Source organism: Bos indicus x Bos taurus, chromosome 18 (assembly GCF_003369695.1).
Source record: "Bos indicus x Bos taurus breed Angus x Brahman F1 hybrid chromosome 18, Bos_hybrid_MaternalHap_v2.0, whole genome shotgun sequence".
In the NCBI taxonomy this organism is placed as follows: Eukaryota; Metazoa; Chordata; class Mammalia; order Artiodactyla; family Bovidae; genus Bos; species Bos indicus x Bos taurus.
In genome coordinates this window covers 57,608,532-57,627,075 of record NC_040093.1, presented here as the reverse complement: position 1 = coordinate 57,627,075, position 18,544 = coordinate 57,608,532, and the positions used below count along the sequence as shown (strand labels likewise).

The window sequence follows — 18,544 nt, the reverse complement described above, 5'->3', positions numbered from 1 at the left end:
GGGCCCTGGTTTCCATCTGGCTTCCCATGCCCACGCTAGTGGCCGGGGCTGGAAGGGTCTGAACGTGGAAGTATCAGCCCTCAGCTCTATTATTAAACTTCTTGAGCTGTTTGGCCATAAAAGGGGGCAGCTGCCATGGCTGGACTCGTGATTAATGAGCCCAAAAGGGCCTCCTGACTGTCTCTGCAGAGCAGCCCTGGCCAGCCCCGGACTCCGGGCCTGCCCTCTCGGCCTGGCCTCTGCTCTGTCGAGGTCTGTGCAGCAGGGACCAGGGGCCGGTGGCTCTTCCTTCTGTCCTGCCGATCCCACGGCCCCCTGGGCGACCCCTCCTGGCCCCCAGGGAGGCCTGGGCTATTGCAGGGGTGGTTGATGGGACAGAGAGAGGTGGGTGGGCCCGGGGCAGGCGGCCCAGAGCTCCTGGGGTACCACCAGACCCCAGACCAAATGTCCATAACTGATGAAAGCCTGCTTGGCGTCGGCATCTGGAGCTGGCCAGTGGCCGCCTGTGTGCCAGGCCCTGCACGCCAGAGTGCTTCTGTCTGATCCACCTGTTTGCAGCGATCCATGGTGATGCAGGGCCTTGGAGAGTGTTTGTGCATGAAGCCGTTTTCCTTCTTGTGTCTTGAATCAGCCCAGAGCCTCATCTTGGGGGCCTGCGGACGTCATGATTCTCACTTGCCTCTACAGAAATCCCCATGGAAACCAGCAGGCAGGCAGCCCTGGGCGGGAGGGAGGGGTTCCCCGGAGAGGCAGGGGAGGCGGAGCCTGGAGACATCCTGCCGGCCTTAGGGGCCGAGGTCAGAGGCTGTTGGGGTGGGAGGGGGCGGGGCGCCTGTGGTCACCCTGCTCCCTGCCTCACGGGAAACCCGAGAAGGTCCAGGGTTTGGAATGTCAACTTTGAGGGCGTTTGGGGGTCCCTGGGGGCCTTGATGACATCTCTCCAGACCCTGCTGCCTCCAACAAGCCCAGGTGCTACGTGATGGGGTAGGGAGGCGGCCGTGGTCTCTTCCCGGTCTGTCTACAACAGGGCCCCCACCTGGCTCCTCATCAGTCTCTGAGAGCAAGAGGACAGAGGCACCCCGACCTGTCCCCCAGCTTCCCCAGGTGCAAGGACCCTGCTTTCAGAAGGACCTCCCCCCGACCCCGCCCCGCCCCGCCCCGCAGAAGGGCCCCCCGCAGCCTCTGAGATACCAGTGCCCTTGCCCTGCAGTTACATCGCAGGCCCGCCGCAGCCCACAGGACCAGCCAAGCTGGTGGCCCGGGGTCAAGGCCCCTGGTCCTAGCCAGGGCTCCCCAGTTCTCCTTAATTTCTCCTTAACGAGAGCAGTTTGGCAGCAACATAAAATATGCTCTTACCCTTTGTCCCAGTAATTCCATTTCTGGGAATCCGGCCTAAGGAAGTAATCCTAAACACGGGGCAGGAGAACGTGCTTCACAGGGACGTCCATTGTGGCGCTGTGTGTGAGCACGGAGCGGGACCACCGCGCCGTCTGGGGGAGAGGCCGGAGTGGCGATGAGACTCGCGGGGTCGAATATTTAACAGCTCCGAAGATGGGGTGGGCATATGCTGCAGCATTGTGTGGGAAAAGGCAAGTTACAGAACTGTATGGACCTTCAAAAAGTGAGGTGTTAAAAAATAACACAGGCGGTCTGCCAGAGTGCTTGTGAGCGGTCTTGATGACGATTCTGTCTGAGAGATTTCGTCCTATTCATCATTTCTCCCAAATTACCTTGAACGTTCATGCGTTGCCTTTCTTAGTCGGGTTTGAGTTGTAATTTACATTTGGTGAAATCCACTTCCTGCGTGTGTGCATCTGTGGACTTCAATGAGTGTGTGTGGTCAGGTAACCCACCACCGTTGGACAGACTGTTTCCATCGCCCCCAGAGGTGCCCCCACTCCCGTGCCCCTCGGTAACCAGTCCCCTCGCCCCCCTGCTGGCCACCACTGGTCGGAGCCGTCGCTGTAGTTCTCGCGTATTCCAGGATGTCATACAAACAGAGCCACACTGTACGATAACTCGTCATCTGCTTAATGTTCTCTTAAGAACTCCTCTTAGAGCGGGTTTTCCTCGCTCTCCTCAAGCAGAGAATTTAATTTTTCCTTTCTACCTAACTCAGCCTTTACCCCATGCAGGAATCTCCTCTGCTGTAGCCCTGATCATCGTGTTCAGATTACCAGGGAATTATCAGTCCTCTGTGAAAGCGTCCCGGCAGTGTGAAAGTACCCAGGATGAAGGAGGTCCTCGGCCTGCACAGGCTGACACCTGCATCCAGAGAGGGCCGGGGGTCTTCCAGTCCCAGGCTGCCCGCACCCCTTGGAGACCTCAGGGGCTCCAGGGCCCGTCCACGATGCTGACAAGAGCGTCAGCAGTAGCGGTAGCAGCAGCGGGGCGCTTTTCTTAGTGAGGCTTTTGCATCAGGACTGTTTGAGAGGCAAAGGAAAGCTGCAAGGACACACAGAGAGCTCCTGCAGACCCCACACCCGCCTTCCGCGGTGGTTTTTCATTTGCGGGGTGGGGTGGGGAGGGTTGGCCTTGCTGTGCAACGTGCAGAGTTTCAGTTCCCTGACCGGGGAGCGAACCTACGCCCCCTGCCTTGGAAGTGCAGAGTCTCAACCACTGGACCGCCGGGAAGATTCTCTGCCCGCCGCCCCCCGCCCCCAATGTTAACATCTTATGAAAGCACAAGATGTTTGTCACAGCTAATGAACTCATACTGATGTGCTGTTACTGAAGTTCACACTTTGGTTTCCTTAGTTTTCCCCTAATGTCGTTTTTCTGTCCCAGCATCTCATATGGGCCTCCAGTCCATTTAGTCATCTTGTCTGCGTAGACTTGACAGGGACAGATGCTCAGACTCACCTTGTATTTGGTGAGGACTGTCGTTCGGTTGGAGTTTGTCCGATGTTTTTCTCACGGTTAGACTAGAATTATGGCTTTAGGGGAGGAGGATCCTGGAGATAAAAAAGTTTAGTGTTTCTCACAATAGTTTATTTTTATTGAGTTTTTCAGTGTGTTCCAGATGCTGTGCTGAGCCATTAACAGATTGGATCCCCTTTAAATTCTATTTTACCTAATAAATTCTCATTTTACCATTGGCGGAAGTGGTATCAAGAGAGGTGCAGTAACTTATACAAAGACCCGCAAGTAAGTGGCTCAAACACAGAACTCATTAATTCTCCAAGTTTTGCTTTTTGCCAGTACTACTTCAAACAGCAATACATCTGCTTTAAAAAAAAAAACAAAACAGTATGTGTTTATTTATATCCAGTGTTTCCCGAAAATGCTTGTGCTGAAACTTCTAATCAAGGCCACCTTGAGACAGCTGCAGCCAGGTCACGAGAAAAGCAGGCATGGTGGTCAGCTGTCCCCCCGTCACACTAAGTCCCACCTGTCGTGGTCATCTGGAGCGTGTTCCCACGGGCTTGGTGTGGGCGTGGGCTCCGGGCAGTGCAGGGCCTCTCCATGCCTCAGTCTCCAGGACACCGTGGTGGGAAATAGAAGCATCCAGGCTTTCTGCTCACGTGCCCAAGGTGTGACTCCGAACTGGCCGTTTCCTCGATAATCAGATCCGCCCCATGTGCTCACACACTGTACCGCTGTGGGATTTTCGAATGGGTTTCCATGTGCTCACACACTGTACCACTGTGGGATTTTCGAATGGGTTTCCGTACCCGTTGCTGGGTGTGGCCAGGTGATTTTCTAGATGCCAAAGCAACTGCGTCCTGGCCCGTGTTCTCTGACTTCTCTGTGCACCAAGGGGACCGTGGGCTGGGGTTTAGGAACCAGCCAGACCATGAAAAGGCAAAGGGGTAGCTGTGGGCCGCCAAGGAGAGAAAGACCTTCAGCGCGTCCAGGCATGCAGGCGCCACTGCTTTCTAAAGGAGAGTTCTTTAATTTATTTATTTTTAATTTAATACGTAAAACTAGTCACCAAAGCTTCTTCCCAAGTATGTTACGCATGGATGGGCATTTTTTACTTAGGAAAGTCTTCCTTCGTCTGTCAAGGAGGTATACCCATCACCTCCTAAACCTCAGGCATGTGAAACAGGGCAGGTGAAAGTTCCCATCGCGTTGTGCTGAAAACCCCAGCACGGAGACAGTCAGCAGGCAGCACAAGCCTGTTCACACGAATCCCCGAGGCCCCTGGTGCTGCTGGTCTGCTCAGGACAGGACGTGCGGTCGGGGCTGAGTCATTTATGCAGAATATTGAGAACGTGACGGCTGTGGCGCAGGGCAGAGGGGCCATGGGGAGCCCACGCGTTTGCCTTTGGGATGCATTGGCAAACCGTCTTGGCTGGACACCGAGGTTGCCTGGGTTGGTGCCAAGGGGTGGGCCATGGGCCGGAGAGAAGGGCCGGGTGAACTTGGCTCCCCATCCCCGCTGCGGTCTGGGCGGCCTCTTGGCTCATCTGGACCCGAGGAGGAGGCTCCAGGCTGTTCCTGCTTCCGCCCTCTCGGTCCACGCAGCAGTCCAGTGATGCTGGAGAGCGCCCCGCAGCCCTGCCCCTCCCGCCCGTGGGCACCCGTTCCCGGAGCCCCGCCGGGCCTGCCCGTGCCTCCGGGTGTGGCCTGGCCCGCCTCGCCACGGCCTTTCTCACCCGTCCTGCCTCACTCCTCCCCGAGCGAGTGCCCCCATCTTGTGGCCGCCCCCGGCCCTTTGCGCCGAGCCGCACTTTGCCGCCCTCGTTCCTCGGTGCCCCACGGCCGGTCCTGGTTTTCCGTGCCGCACTCACCACTCTGCAGTCGCTGGGTGTTTCTGTCTGTCTGTCTGTTGTCTCTCTGCCCCACTGGGCTTCCGTCTTGTTCACTGCTAGATCCCACAGCAGCCAGCACGCGGCCTGGAAGGTAACAGGTGCTCAGTTAAGTGTCTGTTAGGTGACTGACTGGGTGAGTGAGTGAATGAATTGATCGATCAGTCCCTCTGACTGCCTGAGCGTGGGAGCTGGTCGTATCAGGGAAATTTGAGGCAGCTTAGGCCTTCAACCCTTTTCTGCTCCTCAGCCACCACCACCACCGTATCTCAGCTTTGGCAGATAGGAATTGAAAATAAACAACTTGGTGTGCAGAAGCCAACACAGTACTCTAAAACAATTGTACTGCAATTAAAAAATAAATTTAATTTAGAAAAAAAAGAAAGCCTCATGGAGGCCCTCAGTCCTTAGGGGAAAATTCGCTTGCTGGGCCCCAGATTTTACATTGCTTGTGTCAGAGCTTACTGATCAGGTCGGAGATCCCTGAGCCAGCAGCCAGGCGGCCCTGGGCCAGTCAGGTGACCTCCTGAGTCTCGTTTTCCTCATCCGTGCAGGGGGACAGCCCGGCACCTGCTCTGGGCATGGTTGTAAGAGTCAAAGGCGGTAGCTCCTGCCGCACGCTCGGGGCGTCTTGGCCTGTGTCAGATTGTGGGGGGTGTTAGCTGTCACCCTTCTCAGGGAGCCTTGGCCTGTGTCACATTGCGGGGGGTGTTAGCTGTCCCCTTTCCCAGCTGGGCCACACTCGCCTGCGACGCTGCTGAAGTCTGGCTTCCCGGGTCCTGAGTGCCAAGGACATGGCCTCTGGGTGCCTGGCACCTCCTCTCCGTCACAGAGGAGCTCACTCAGCCATGAGTGACTGAATTTCCTTCGCCCCACCCTCACCCCGGCACTGACTGGTGATAACCCTCACCAGTCGCCCCCTTTCAACACAAGTTACTGGGTCCTTGCCGTGCACCGGACCTTGGAGACAGAGTGGGGACCGAGACAGCCGTGGCCTGACCTCATGGAGCCGCGGCCTGGGGGAGGCAGACGGCAGACAGACAGCCCACACAGGTCACAGGGATGGAGACGGATGTAGTGAGCATGCGGGACCCGGGGAGGGGGCGGCCCTGTGGGTTTCAGGGTCTGGAGAGTGGAAGAGGAGATGGCAGGGTGGGGTGGGGGTGACCCCACCTTTTGGGGACACAGGGCAGGCCGAGTGCTGTCCGCAGGCCCGTGTCGGGGTGCATGGAGAGGGAGAGGGAGGTGGGGTGGGACTGGAGCGGGTGCGAGGCCAGATGCGGGGAGCCTGTGGGTGGAGTTAGTGGTTGGGTCACCAGGAACCCCTGGCAGACGCAAGCAGAGGCGTGGAGTGGTCGAGTTTGCTGACTCGGGACGCGGCCCTGAGTGCCAAGTGGGGACCATGTGTCTGCAGGGGGAGACAGGAGGGGAGTCTGGAGGGCAGGGGGCTATGACCACTTCCTGGGCAGGGGAGGGTGGTGGCTGGGACACGGTGATGGGTGGAGCGGTTCCGGCTCTGGCCACACTGGGTCCTGCAGATGCCTGGAGGAGCAGTGGCCAGGCGTCACCCCCAAGGTGCCCCCGGTCTAGTCCTGACTCCGCACCTCCCGAAACACGTGGGCGGGTGTCTGCCCCGGCCCCTCCCCTCCAGCTGAGCGCCGCCAGCCAGGAAAGACAACTCCTTTGGCCTCCAGAGTTGCCAGGTGTCTGTACCAGCTCCGCGTGCTCGTTGCTAAACCGAGAATGTTTTCCGAGGCAGTGATTGTGCCTGATCTCATAACCGATGTATGTCTTTTCTTTTTTTCTTTTGCTGCAGCCAACTGGGTACATGGAAAACTCAGTCTCCTACAGCGCAATTGAAGACGTTCAGCTGCTGTCCTGGGAGAACGCCCCGAAGTACTGTTTACAGCTCACAATTCCTGGGGGAACTGTCCTGCTGCAGGTAGGACATGTAAACAGGAACGAGCACTTTCTGCTCCGTCCCCGCTCAACGCCCTCCTCCTCCCCTAGGAGACGGCCAGCTATCAAGAGGAAAGACTGTTTGACTTGGAGTGTTTTTTTTTCCCTCCAAGTACAAGAAAGGTGTAAATGGGGGCTCACTGGGGGAGCGGTGGAGGGAGTGTGCACAGGCTGGGCTCCTGCTGAGCGCCTGTCCCCACCAAGGAGCTTCCCGGGCTGTGTTTTGTTTCTCCTAACAAAACCAAACTGTCAGTTTTCCTGTCTCCCATTTTACAGATAAGGAAACCGAGGCACACAGACACAGGCTTTAAAAGGCTATAAAAAGCAAGTATGCGACAGATGTACTACCTTCTGTTGTACTGTGAGTGAGGAGATTTCTCACTCTTCATTAATCTTGGTCTGTTGAGGCCCTGATGGAAGTAGGAGCCCTCTCCTTGGGAAAGAGTGCAGGTTTTGTGTGTACTGATCAGGGACTGTTGGTTGGAAATGATGCAGATGTTGTTCAAATGATTTGAAGCAGGAAGAGAATTTGATGCTGTGGCTGCATTACGTAACTGGGCAGTCTGGGAGTGGACTTCAGGCACAGCTGGACCCAGGAGTCAAACGCGATCGTGAATGTCTAATCTCTCCATCTCCTGGCTTTGCTTCTGTGTGCTGGCTTCGCTGTCAGACAGAGGCTCCCCATGTGATGGGAAAGACGGATGTCTGGCAGCCTCAGGCTGCATTCTTGGAGTCTGTAATCCTTAAAAAATGTGAGAGCCCACTTTCCTTTCAGTATCTTCCTATCAAGTCTCCTGGAAGGTCCTGATTGGCTGGGCTGTGATCTGATTCACCCCCGGGGGGCCACGCCCACCTTTAGCACAGGCAGCCCTATACTCTGACAGCCCTGCCAGGACCTCGTGGGTGGGGAGAGGTGGGTCCGCCTAGGAAGGGACTGAGGCAGAGCTCATGGCACAGCCGCCGCAGCCCATACGCGAGGCACACACTGTCTTTTTTGGGATCCCCGCCCCCTATGACTCAGGGGGGTGTTCTCAGCCCCCTCCTGTTGGCTTTCAATGGCCTACCATCATCGCTCTCCCTTGGGCTTCCAGCGGGGACTCAAGTCAGGACTGCTCGTCCAGAGGGAATGGACTCTTACCTCCGAGAGGACGGTCTTCCTTCGCCTCTCTTTCAGGAACATTTTCTTTCTGTCTGTCTCTCCTGGGAGACACTGCTCTGAGCCCAGAGAGATGATCCCTAAAATTTGTTTCCCCAAAAGTGGCCACCGGATTATTCAACGATGCTGGAGCTGAGAGGCACATAGTTTGGCCTCTGAGGAATGTTGAGCACCAGAAGCTGAGTGTAACTGCTCATGGTCCTTCAGGAAGACTCCAGCTTTACCGTCATCCTGCAGAGGACACTGCATGTCTGTTTTCTTCCTAAATCTCTCACACCCGCAGGTTTTCTCCTAGCTGCCGTCCCCTTTTCCCTCCTCACCTCCAGCCAGCAGCGCTTTCCTTTCTGTTCTTCCTGCCCTTCTGTGATGGTTGCACCTTCTGTGAAGGGAATGGTCAGCTCTGGCCCACTTGGGCTGGTGGGGAGCAGTGACGGGTACTCGGGGCGAGGGGGCAGTACTAGGAGTCCATAGAAAGCGGAGAGGAAGGTGCTGAGAAGATGCCCTTGGAATCTCAGAGCCCCGAGCCTGCTGTCCCCTGTGTAGGCGGGGGGTGAGGAGGCGAGTCAGGTCCCTGGGGAGACAGCCACAGACAAACCCCCCAGAGGTAGCAGCTGAAATAGAGGTCTGTCCCCAAGGGCTGGGGGACTCGCTTTCACCCTGGAGTTCCCAGGAAGGCTCCCCACGGGTGGTGATGCTAGAGCTGGGTGTTGAGGGGTGCGTAGGAGTGTGCCGGGATGGGATGCCCACTGTGGGCAGAGGGAAGAGGGGGTGCGAAGCCTGGGAGTGTCGCGGCAGGGGTTCCTTGCCGTGGACAGGAGCGGGCGGCAGTGCAGGCCCTAAACACGCACCCAGAGTTGTGGGGTTGCAGGCAGCCAGGCCCCACAGGTCATGTCAGCCGAGGGAGGGAGCTGCAGCCGCCGAGAGCTCCTGAGTGGGGCGGGGACAGTCGAGGGACTGGTCTGCTGGTCGAGCGGACTGCGCATCCGTGAGCCCCCCAGGCAGGCGGGCCCAAGGGAAGCCCTGTAATTGCCCTACCCCCGGCAGGGGCATTTTCCAGTGCTCTGGGACTGGAGCGGGCAGCGTCCCCCAAGGAGGGACCCGCAGACAGGGGCAGGGAGCTTGGAGGATGCGGGGTGCCGGGCTTCGCCCAAGTGTCCCTCTGATCCTGCGGGGGCCTCCTGTCAGCGCTCCCTGGGCAAGGCTGACCAGGGCAGGTGGGCCAAGGCGGCGGCCAGGTGGGTGCAGCCCCGCTGTCCCTGGGGTCCCTCCCAGCTTGCTTCCCCTGTGTCGTCCCCTCCTCCTCGCCCTCCTGCGGTTCACAGGCAGCAAGAGGCTGCCCGGTTGTCTTAAGTAGGCTCGAGGCGCCGTGGGGCTGGGCTGCAGGTTGCAGGCCTACGTGGTGACGGGGCGGCCCCCGAGGTGGCGGGCAGGGCGCCCCGCACAGGCTCTCCTGCTGGTCAGCGGGATCCCCTGCCTGGGGGCTTGTGCAGAGTCACAGGGCGGGCCCAGAGCAGGGGTGTGACGGCAGTCCCTGTGCCCTGGCAGGGGTGAGGGGTGGGGGCCAAGCGCGGCGGCGAGGGGCGCTGGGGATCAAGACCACGCCACACCCGGGTGCTGTCCCGAGCCGTGCTGCCCCCACAGCGGCCTCCAGATGCACAGGGTCATCTGCACTTCAGTCCAAGTCAATGCATCAAGAGGGCGGCTCTCCTGCCCAGCAGCTGCTCCGGGTGCTCAGGATGTCCGGGTGCTCGTGGCTCAGTTCTGCAGATGGCTCCCATCCGCACACCAGGGCTGAGACCCGGGACGTGTCATCCCGACCCCTGCTGCCCCCGCGGGAACAGCCTCAGCGAGAGGCGGCCTGCGGGCCCCCAGCACCCCTGCCTGTCTGCAGAGGAGTCCGTCCTGCGGCGTGTCTCTGTGGCGGGGCGGTGTCTGGGGGTCACTGCCCGCCTTCTCTGCAGGCTCTCTGTCTCTCTGGTACTTCTTTTCCCTCCCCTCCCCTGTCTCTGTCTGTCCCCTGATGCACCTCACTCTCTGCTTTCCCCCCGGGGTCTTTCTCCAGGCCTCTCTCTCCCACCCCCCGGCCCCTTCTCTCTGTGCGTCCTGACCTAAGTCTCCCGCTTTCCGTTTTTTTCTCTCTCCGCTCCCAACCCCTCATCCTTACGTAGCTGTTTGGTGAGAATTTGAGCCGGTGCCTCACTCAGACCCCCTGGGAACTGACCTGAGTTCAGGGAAAGTTCAGGAACGCTCTCAGGGGACTTCTGGTGGTCCATTGGCTAAGACTCCAGGCCCCCTAGGCAGGGGTACCGGCTTCCATCCCTGGTCAGAGAGCTAGATGCTACATGCCACGGACTGAAGACCCTGCACACTGAAACTAAAAAACAACAACAACAAAAAAAGATCCCGCCTGCTGCAACTAAGGCCTGGCGCTGCCAAATAAATGAATATTAAAAAACAAAGCACAAGTGCTCTCAGGCAAATGGTCCTCCTCCCCTGCTCAGAGACACCGAGCAACACGCCAGCAGGTCGAGTCAGCAGACAAAGGCGCCAGCCCTCCAGCCTGGGTCCGACTGGCGTGTTTATGGATGCTTTGTGTGTTTCAGCGTGAGCTCCCTAATGGCATGTTATTAGAGTCCCCGGGTGCAGAAAGGACCTATTTATCTTCTTTCTTCCCCTATAGCCCTGTCTGCTGGTATTTCATCGTGAGGAGTAACTCCACGAGCCCGTGAACGGTGCCGGGCAGCGGGTGGGGGTGGTGCTCCTTGCCGGCCCGTGGAGTCGTGGAGCAGAGATGAAGACCCGGATCATCTCCCAGGGATCTCTGCCTCCCCAGTGGCTGTCCAGTCACTGATGAGACGTGGACAAAGCCCACTGCTCGGACAACAAGGGTTCAGGCGAGACCAGGAGCAAAGGGACCCTCCCCACCCTACCCTGCTTTCTCGAGAGTGCTGCTGCTTTCTGGAACAGTTTCCGAGACCGGCTCATCTCAGTGACATTCCTGAAAGCCCCCGGGGAGGCCAGGCCACTGTTTACCCCAAATGCTGGCAGCCGGGGCAGGACAGGGCGGGTGCCCTCCTTACTGGAAGCTGGAGAGAGAGACCTTTTCCGGCTGCACAGCACGTGCTGTTTTTTCCCCAAGAAGTGGGGCGGGGAGGGCGAACCTGGGAACGGTCACCCACCGTGCACCCTTGGCTGTTTTTCTCACCTCTCCAGACAATACAACAATGAGAGGGAACTTGGCAACTTTCGAAGAGGAAATTAGGCAGAATTTGCCTGGAACGAGGCCCTTGCAGGATTCGAAAGATTTATCGCCAGGAGAGGCTGGCGCCTGCCAGAGCCTACTTCCAGGGCCTCTTTCCCAGGCTGGGCCCCGGCTCCGCCGACCGACCCTCAGGACTTGGAGATGTGCCCTGGGTCTCCCGCGGTGGGGCTGGGGGCCGTCGTCCAAGCTCGGCCCTCCCTGCGGCAGCGTGGGATTCTGTGAACTCCACGCTGCCTACCCCCGGACGGCACCCTGAGTTACCCGCCCTGGGATTCCGGACGTCCCCCCATGGCCTCTGTCCTTCTCCGAAACTTGACCAGCCGGAGGAAAGAGCAGGAGGGCTTGCTCTTGCCGTGGCCTCCCTGTCTCTAGCATCGAGACAGAAGTTGCGACTGCGAGGGTGTCACACAAGTCGCTTCCCCTCTCCCAAGCAAACTTCTGGCCCACCCTTTTGTTTGTGGGGTGGGGGCCTCGCCCTGACCGGAGCCTGTCCCTTCATCAGTGTGGCGCCTTCGGGTTCCCCAGCCTGGTTCCCAGGGGCCCGGCGGTACAGAGAGCAGGTGGTAGGGTCACACCTGCTGCCGAAAGGCAGATTTCCTTGACTGTGGTGGTGAACAGCACAGGTTTGAGAATTCCCTGCTGACGCGGGAGTGAAGACTTGGCGCTTTCCCTGCTCTGGGCCCATGTTTGATCCCTGCTCAGGGAACCAAGATTCTACAAAAAAAAAAAAAACAGCACAGATTTGTATCCTGACCATTCTGGAGATGTGAATCCAACATGTGTCCCTCTGAGCTAAACTCCCAAGTGTGGGCAGGGCTGGTTCATCTGAAGCCCTAGGGAGGAATCCATCTGCAGCTTCTCGAGGCTGCCTGCATCCCTGGGCTCATGGCCTCATCATTCCGATCTCTGTTTCCGTCACTGACTCTCACCTGATCCTGTCTTCCTCTTATATAGACACTCGTAACTACACAGACTCACCCAGAGGGGCCAGAGGGACCAGAGTAATCTCCCCACATCAAGGTCCTTAACTTGATCTGCAAAGTCCCTTTGCACCAAGGTAACACATTCCAACCAGTCCATCCTAAAGGAAATCCGTCCTGAACGTTCATTGGAAGGACTGATGTTGAAGCTGAAACTCCAATACTTTGGCCACCTGATGTGAAGAACTGACTCATTTGAAAAGACCCTGATGCTGGGAAAGATTGAAGGCAGGAGAATGGGACGACAGAGGATGAGGTGGTTGGATGGCATGACGGACTTGATGGGCGTGAGTTTGAGTAAACTCCAGGAGTTGGTGATGGACAGGGAAGCCTAGCATACTGCAGTCCATGGGATCACAGAGTCGGACACAACTGAGCGACTGAACTGCACTGAACACATTCCTGGGGGTTAGGACATGGACAGTCTTTGGAGGCCCCTCATTCGACCTGCCATACCTCCCCTATCCCTGATCACCTCGGTGTGTTGAAAAGCAGAGAAATGGCTGTGGGCCTGAAGCATGCTGGAACAGCTCATTCCCGCCTGTACGAGCTCCTGAGAGCCACCAGGATCCTGTCTTAGCTCTGGTCCAGGGACGTCCCCTGGGAGCCTGGACTCGGCCAAGGGGCATCAGTGTGGACGTCCGCGCACACAGCAATCAGGGCTGTTCGTCCAGGGGAGGCTGCTGTTACTCGTTTGTCAGCACCGTGCTGGCCGAGGCCGCTCCACCCTGATCCCTGCTGCTGGCACGTGCGGGGCATCGTGCTCAGTGGGCATCTTCCGTGGGCATCTTCCGTGGCTTCATTGTTTGGGGTCTTGCCCCACTCTTCCCGAGTGTGGGCTGTGTTCAGTCACCCTAACATCCACGAGCTGTCCTGAGACCACAGCTTGGTCAGCACCGGCAGATGACCCCCATGGGCCCTCCGAGGGGGCTGCTGGGCCCTGTGGCAGACTCTCCCATGGCCTGCCCAGCCCTGGTCAGGTGTCGCAGGCTTTGGGTCCTCAGGGGGCTTGAACCCAGGGCTTCTGGAGACTCAGCTACTGCAGAGGTTCCTGCATCCCATGGAGGGAGTCCCCCAGCCTACTCCCCTACTCAGAGCAGAAGCACAGACTCACATGGCCTCCAGTTGCTTGTGTGGAGCCGCTTGGGGTTTCAAACGCGTCTCCGAGCTTGCCCGTGGAAGCCCGATTCCCAGCTCCACGGGCCACTGAACTGGTTCATTTGCTGCAGCTCAGAGACTTCCCCAAACTGACCTGGACAAGCAGCTGGAGTTTCATCTGTGGTTTGCAGGGGATCAGAGGAGCTCATTTGTAAGAGCTGAATCTCCTTGAATGAAAGTGACCCCAGGATGCACATGCTGGGTGCATTTGTGCATGTGTGTGTGTATGTGTGTGCGTGTGTGCAAGTGTGTGTGGCTCAGGGAAAGAAGGCAGGCATTCCTGCCTGGAGAGAGGCGCTGGCCTTTGTCAGAGTCCCTTGCCCATCAGGGTTGGCCACTCGGAACGGCGGGCTGGGGCTCAGGCAGGGGATGGGCGCTACGTTTCTGCCTTGGGCGTGGCCAGCAGCAGATTTGAGACACTGTCATACAGTGGTTTCACTGTGAGTCAGACCGCTGGGTCCAGGCCCTGGCCCCCCACCCATGCTGCCTGTGAGCCCCTGGGGGATGAGTTCAAGCTCTCGAGCCTCAGTTTCCTCATCTGCACCATGGCCGGCAGTGCCTGCTCCCCAGGGTTGACTGAAGGACGGGATGAGCTCTTCCAGGAGTAGGGCCTAGCGTCCAGCACCCGGCAGACCTGCCGTGAATACTGCCCTTGTCATCAGCAGACGTGCTGGAATCGGGGGTGAGAGCCGTCCGACCCCAAGTGGCCCGGAGGCTCGCAGCTGGCGTGGTGTCGGTCACGGAAGGCCGAGCTCCCCGAACGGGGATGTGTAACATCTACTAGCTCTGCCTGAGGCCAAGGCTGCCTGGTCTCCACCGTGGCTGTCTGCAGTTGGCAAGGGGTATAGTGGTTAAACCCACAGGCTTGGAAAACAGGCTGCGGGTTTAAATGCGGCCAGTTGACGTGAGTGTTCAGGGTCTCAGTTTTTCCCTTTGTGAAACAGAGCGTTGCCCACCTCGGGGGACACATTACACGGATGGCAAATGCCTGGCGCCTGGAGCATCCAGGCGGCTCATCCCCATCACTCCCTCACCCCGTGCCTCTTCCCCACTCATCCCGGCCCCTTCTCTGATCCTGCAGAAGCTGACATAACATGTGCTGCTGAAGCTCCTGCAGCCACCAGCGTCTGCCCAACAGAATAAGCGCTAGGCAAGAGCAGTGTCTTATTTCAGATGAGTCCACCAGGTGACCGCTTCCGGTTTGGTTTTACACACAAGGGGTTCAGCCTGGTGCAGGACCTCATGCTGGCCTGTAAAATGCTCTGAGATGCTGCCGGCCAGTGACTGACCCCCACTGTCCTCTTCTCGTTGCAGGCCGCCAACAGCTACCTGCGAGACCAGTGGTTCCATTCTCTGCAGTGGAAGGTGAGTCCTGGCTCGGTGCTCATTCGAGGGGCCACTCTGTCACCCGGAGGCTAGAGAGCAGGGGTGTTTTCACCTCCCGGGCTCTTTGCCCTGTTGTCCGAAAGCCCTTACCTCCCTCTTTGATGGTTGATACTTTGCCCCCTTGCGATGCCAAAGCTGTGTCTCCGCCCAGTTGGCCTCTGACTTTGCCTGGGAACCTCGTGGCGTGCCAGCTTCCAGAAGGTTCGTAGACCCGCTTGCTCTCAGAACAGGAGCTCACCTGAGTGGCTCTGGGGGACAGGACTTGAGGGATTCCAAGTGATGAGTTGAAAGTAACTTTTGAAGTTGGCAGCAGAGGAAAATTTATCAGAGATGCAGAAGTCCAGCTGTATTTCCACAGGCTTCCCTTCCTTTCTGCTCTCTGGTTCTTTGGCTTGATTTTTGGGTTCTAGCTCCACATGAGATGGTCCCCAGCTCTCTAGCACAAACGGTGAATTAGTCCCCGGCTGGTTGTGTTCAAGACCCGGGGCCAGATCTGTGCAAAGTGTCCCCCACCCTGGAGAGTCCACATTCTGCTCTGTGGCTCAGGACCCTCACTCCCTGCCCCTTGTCCCCCACCTCCTGACCTTTTAGCTTAGAACAAGCTCGGCAGGCCTTGCAGAACCAGCAGGGTGTGGCTAGGATGAGCGGTGTGTGTCCCGAGCCGGCACCTTTACAGTAAGCTGGAGCGCGGTGGGGCTGAGCGGCTGGACCTGGGCGGGGTTTGAGGCTGTGTGTCGTGTGGGGAGGACCAGGGGACACTTCGCATTCTTGTCACGCCTTTGGAGGGGTTCTCGTCACAGCTAGGCAGAGGACAGAAACCCAGCCCTGGAAACTGATGTTCCAGGTGCCCTGGACGGCCCCCCCTCACCACCCCCCCAGCCCCCCGACAGCGGCAGGCCTCTCCTGTGCCCGGGTGGCTGTCTCCGAGGCTGAGCCTGGGTCTCCAAGCTGGGGCTGCACTGGGAAGGGACTGGCGGGCACCGAGCGCCTGCCGCCTCATGCCTCTTTGACCCTTGTCAGGATGCTTGTTATCATTGCTCCTGCCGCCTCGTGCCTCTTTGACCCTTGTCAGGATGCTCGTTATCATTGCTCCCGTTTTCTCCGTGGGGAAGGCGAGGCCAGACCCGAGCCCAGCTCCCGCAGCTGGTACAAGCCTGGGGCTGGGTTCAGACCCAGGCCTCGCCCGTTCCTGGGGCTTCCTGAACGCAGGCGGAAGGCCCTGGGAGGCACCCGTGTGTGGAGCTGGCAGGTGCTGCTCAGACCATGATTTCTGCAGGGACATCTTTTCTGAGGCCTGATCTCTGCAGCCGGGTGTCCCGGGACAGGCGGGGCCTACATCAGGACCTGCCGGCGGGCCCTGGGAGGTGAACACCAGACCAGTCATGGGAGAGAGGAATACAGGCGGCGTGATGCGGCCTCTGCGAGGAGAGGCCGCCCCGCTGCTGTGGATATCGGTGGCTGCCTGTCCAGAGCTCCCCTCTTCTGTTCCCTCCTCTCGTGCGTATTTTCCTCGTGAGTCCTCAGTGAGTGAGCACTTTGCTTTCTCTTAGCGCAGGATGGAGACCTACTGCCCGCCCAACAGGTTGGGGAAATGTCTCTTTGAACAGGTGGCCAAGGTCAGTGTCAAGGAAGAGGTGGTCTTGAGTGGATTCCACTCTGCTTGCCGCCTTGCCCTGGTCCGCATTGTCTCCAGCTGCTTTCCGGAATCTCTGGGAACTCCTGAAAGGCAGTGCTTGTGACATGTGTGAATTCTACGCAGCTACAAGCGATGACTAAGATGGTAGACATGGAAAGTGGAGCTTTGGGAGACTGTGACAGCCCGAGGATGATTTAAAGGTGACAGGCTCGAAATGTACGGATTCGGGCGCATGTGGGGTTCAGACAGTTGATTGAGCAAGTACCGAAATGGGGAGCCCTGGGCTTCTAGCAGTTCTCATCAAGACCTGGATGTCTGCTCCATTTCGGTGGTGGTTGGTTTGTTGATAGTTGTTAAATCAGTTAAATTTTATTTATTATTTTTCCATAGTATCGTTTTATTTGTTTGCTGGGTCCTTCTTCGTTATCCCTCTTAAATATAGCAGTGTGTACACATCCATCCCAAAAAAACAAAAGCAAGCACACTCTGGTCAGGGTGTCAAGGAATCATCAAATGCCCAGTAGTCAGTGGCCCTTTTGCCCGGTGATGGATGGTGACCTGTGTTCTCACTGTTTAAGCACTTTTTGTTGTAGGCTTAGGATTGTGACTTCACTTTCCCTGGTGGCTCAGATGGTAAAGAATCCGCCTGCAATTCAGGAGACCTGGGTTTGATCCCCGGGTTGGGAAGATCCCCTGGAGGAGGGCCTGGCAACCCACTCCAGCATTCTTGCCTGGAGAACCCCATGGACAGGAGCCTAGTGGGCTGCAGTCCACGGGGTTGCAGAGTCGGACACGACTGAGCGCAGCACAGATGTGGTGCAGGTAGTCGTTCCCTTTCGACACCCCCGCCCCCCGTAGTTTAGGTATGCTGCCGCCAGGTGGCAGTGGTATCTCAGTGGCAGCAGCCTGATGTCATTCCCGTGACTGCCACTCATTGTTGATGAGATTGACGGAGGCACTCTCTCCTTCCTTGTAAAATGGCAAAGAAACATAAGGTGTTTTTGAGGGACTCCTGGCTGGTGAAATGAGCCAGGAGACCCGGGGTTTGAATCCAGGCTCTGTAGCCGATCCATCTTATGGTTTGCATAGATTGCAGCAAGAGTTCATTCCGTCAGATGCAGTTGCTGAGTATCTGCCACGCACAGGGTATGTCTCGGCGCTTTCCTGTAGCTTGTCATTCAGCACATGTCGGGGCTCAGAGAGGTCCAGCGACGTGTGCGTGGTCTCACAGCAATTTCAATATGGATCCAGGGGCCGCCGCGCCCCCTGCCTGATCCACCTGTGCCCGATCCCGCGCCAGCCTCTCAGCCCGGCTTGGATTGTGTCCTGGTTCTCCTGCCTGATACCGCCACTCTCTCCTCCGTATGTACCACCGACCGTTTGGGATTTTTCTTTTTCTTTCCTTTGCTTTTCTCTACCTTTAACTTAAAATCAATAGAACATCAAAATTAAGGACATTCGAAATCCCACAACCTCAGGTTGAGTTTTTAAATTCTCTAAGCGTTGTATTTATCGTTTTTCCCTTACACCCCACGCGTGTGCGTGTTGCGGCTGCAGGACAACATAGGGAAATTCTTCTGCTGGTAAAGAATGCTGCCTCTTACCTGCTGTGTCCCGTAGCTTTATGGAGTCTTCACGCAGTGGTACTGGGACCCTCCCCGGGCGCTCTCCACAGGTGTGCCACTGCCTGCAAGGGGGCCAGAATCAGTGTTTGGGGCTTAAATATACCTAGTTATTCCAGTGGTGTGCAGAAAATGTAGTTCAGTCTACTCAACAGAATCTTGTTTTCTAGAATTTAACCTCAATGGGATCAGGACGGATTGGGATGGAAGTGCCTTAAAAGGCTCCTTAGGGGAACCGTAATGAAAAAAAAAAAAAAGCTTGAGAACTACGTCTCTAGAATCGACCTCTAGGTGTGCTGTGGAACAGGCAGAGTCTGAGAACAACACCCGTGTGACGTCCTCGCCTCTCTCCATCCTGGGGGTCCTGCTGCTCTTCTGGCCTCAGTGCTGATCTCCAGCGCACCCCGACCGTCCCAGCCCACTGAGAGCGTTTCCTCCGAGGGGCACTGGGCTTTGAGCGTCGTCTCGGCTTACCAAATGGCCCGCTGTCATTGACGTTTGCAAGTGAGGGACTCCAAGCCACTTGTCCAAGATCCCAAAGCCCCCAGAAGGGGACAGGGGGCGACCCTCAACGTCCCCGGCTCCGGGCCCCCTTCCCTGCCGCCTCCAGTCTGCAGGCAGCTCTGCTCTT

The 18,544-nt window shown here is 57.7% G+C and overlaps 1 protein-coding gene across 1 annotated transcript in view; it reads left to right on the top strand.

The window, feature by feature from the left end:
- Positions 1–18,544, top strand: part of CMIP (c-Maf inducing protein) — a 210,438-nt gene that overhangs the window by 125,695 nt on the left and 66,199 nt on the right. Inside the window, exons 2-3 of the mRNA XM_027513944.1 lie at positions 6,571–6,696; positions 14,584–14,634. Coding sequence (XP_027369745.1) covers positions 6,571–6,696; positions 14,584–14,634 — 177 coding nt within the window. The remainder of the gene's footprint in view (positions 1–6,570; positions 6,697–14,583; positions 14,635–18,544) is intronic.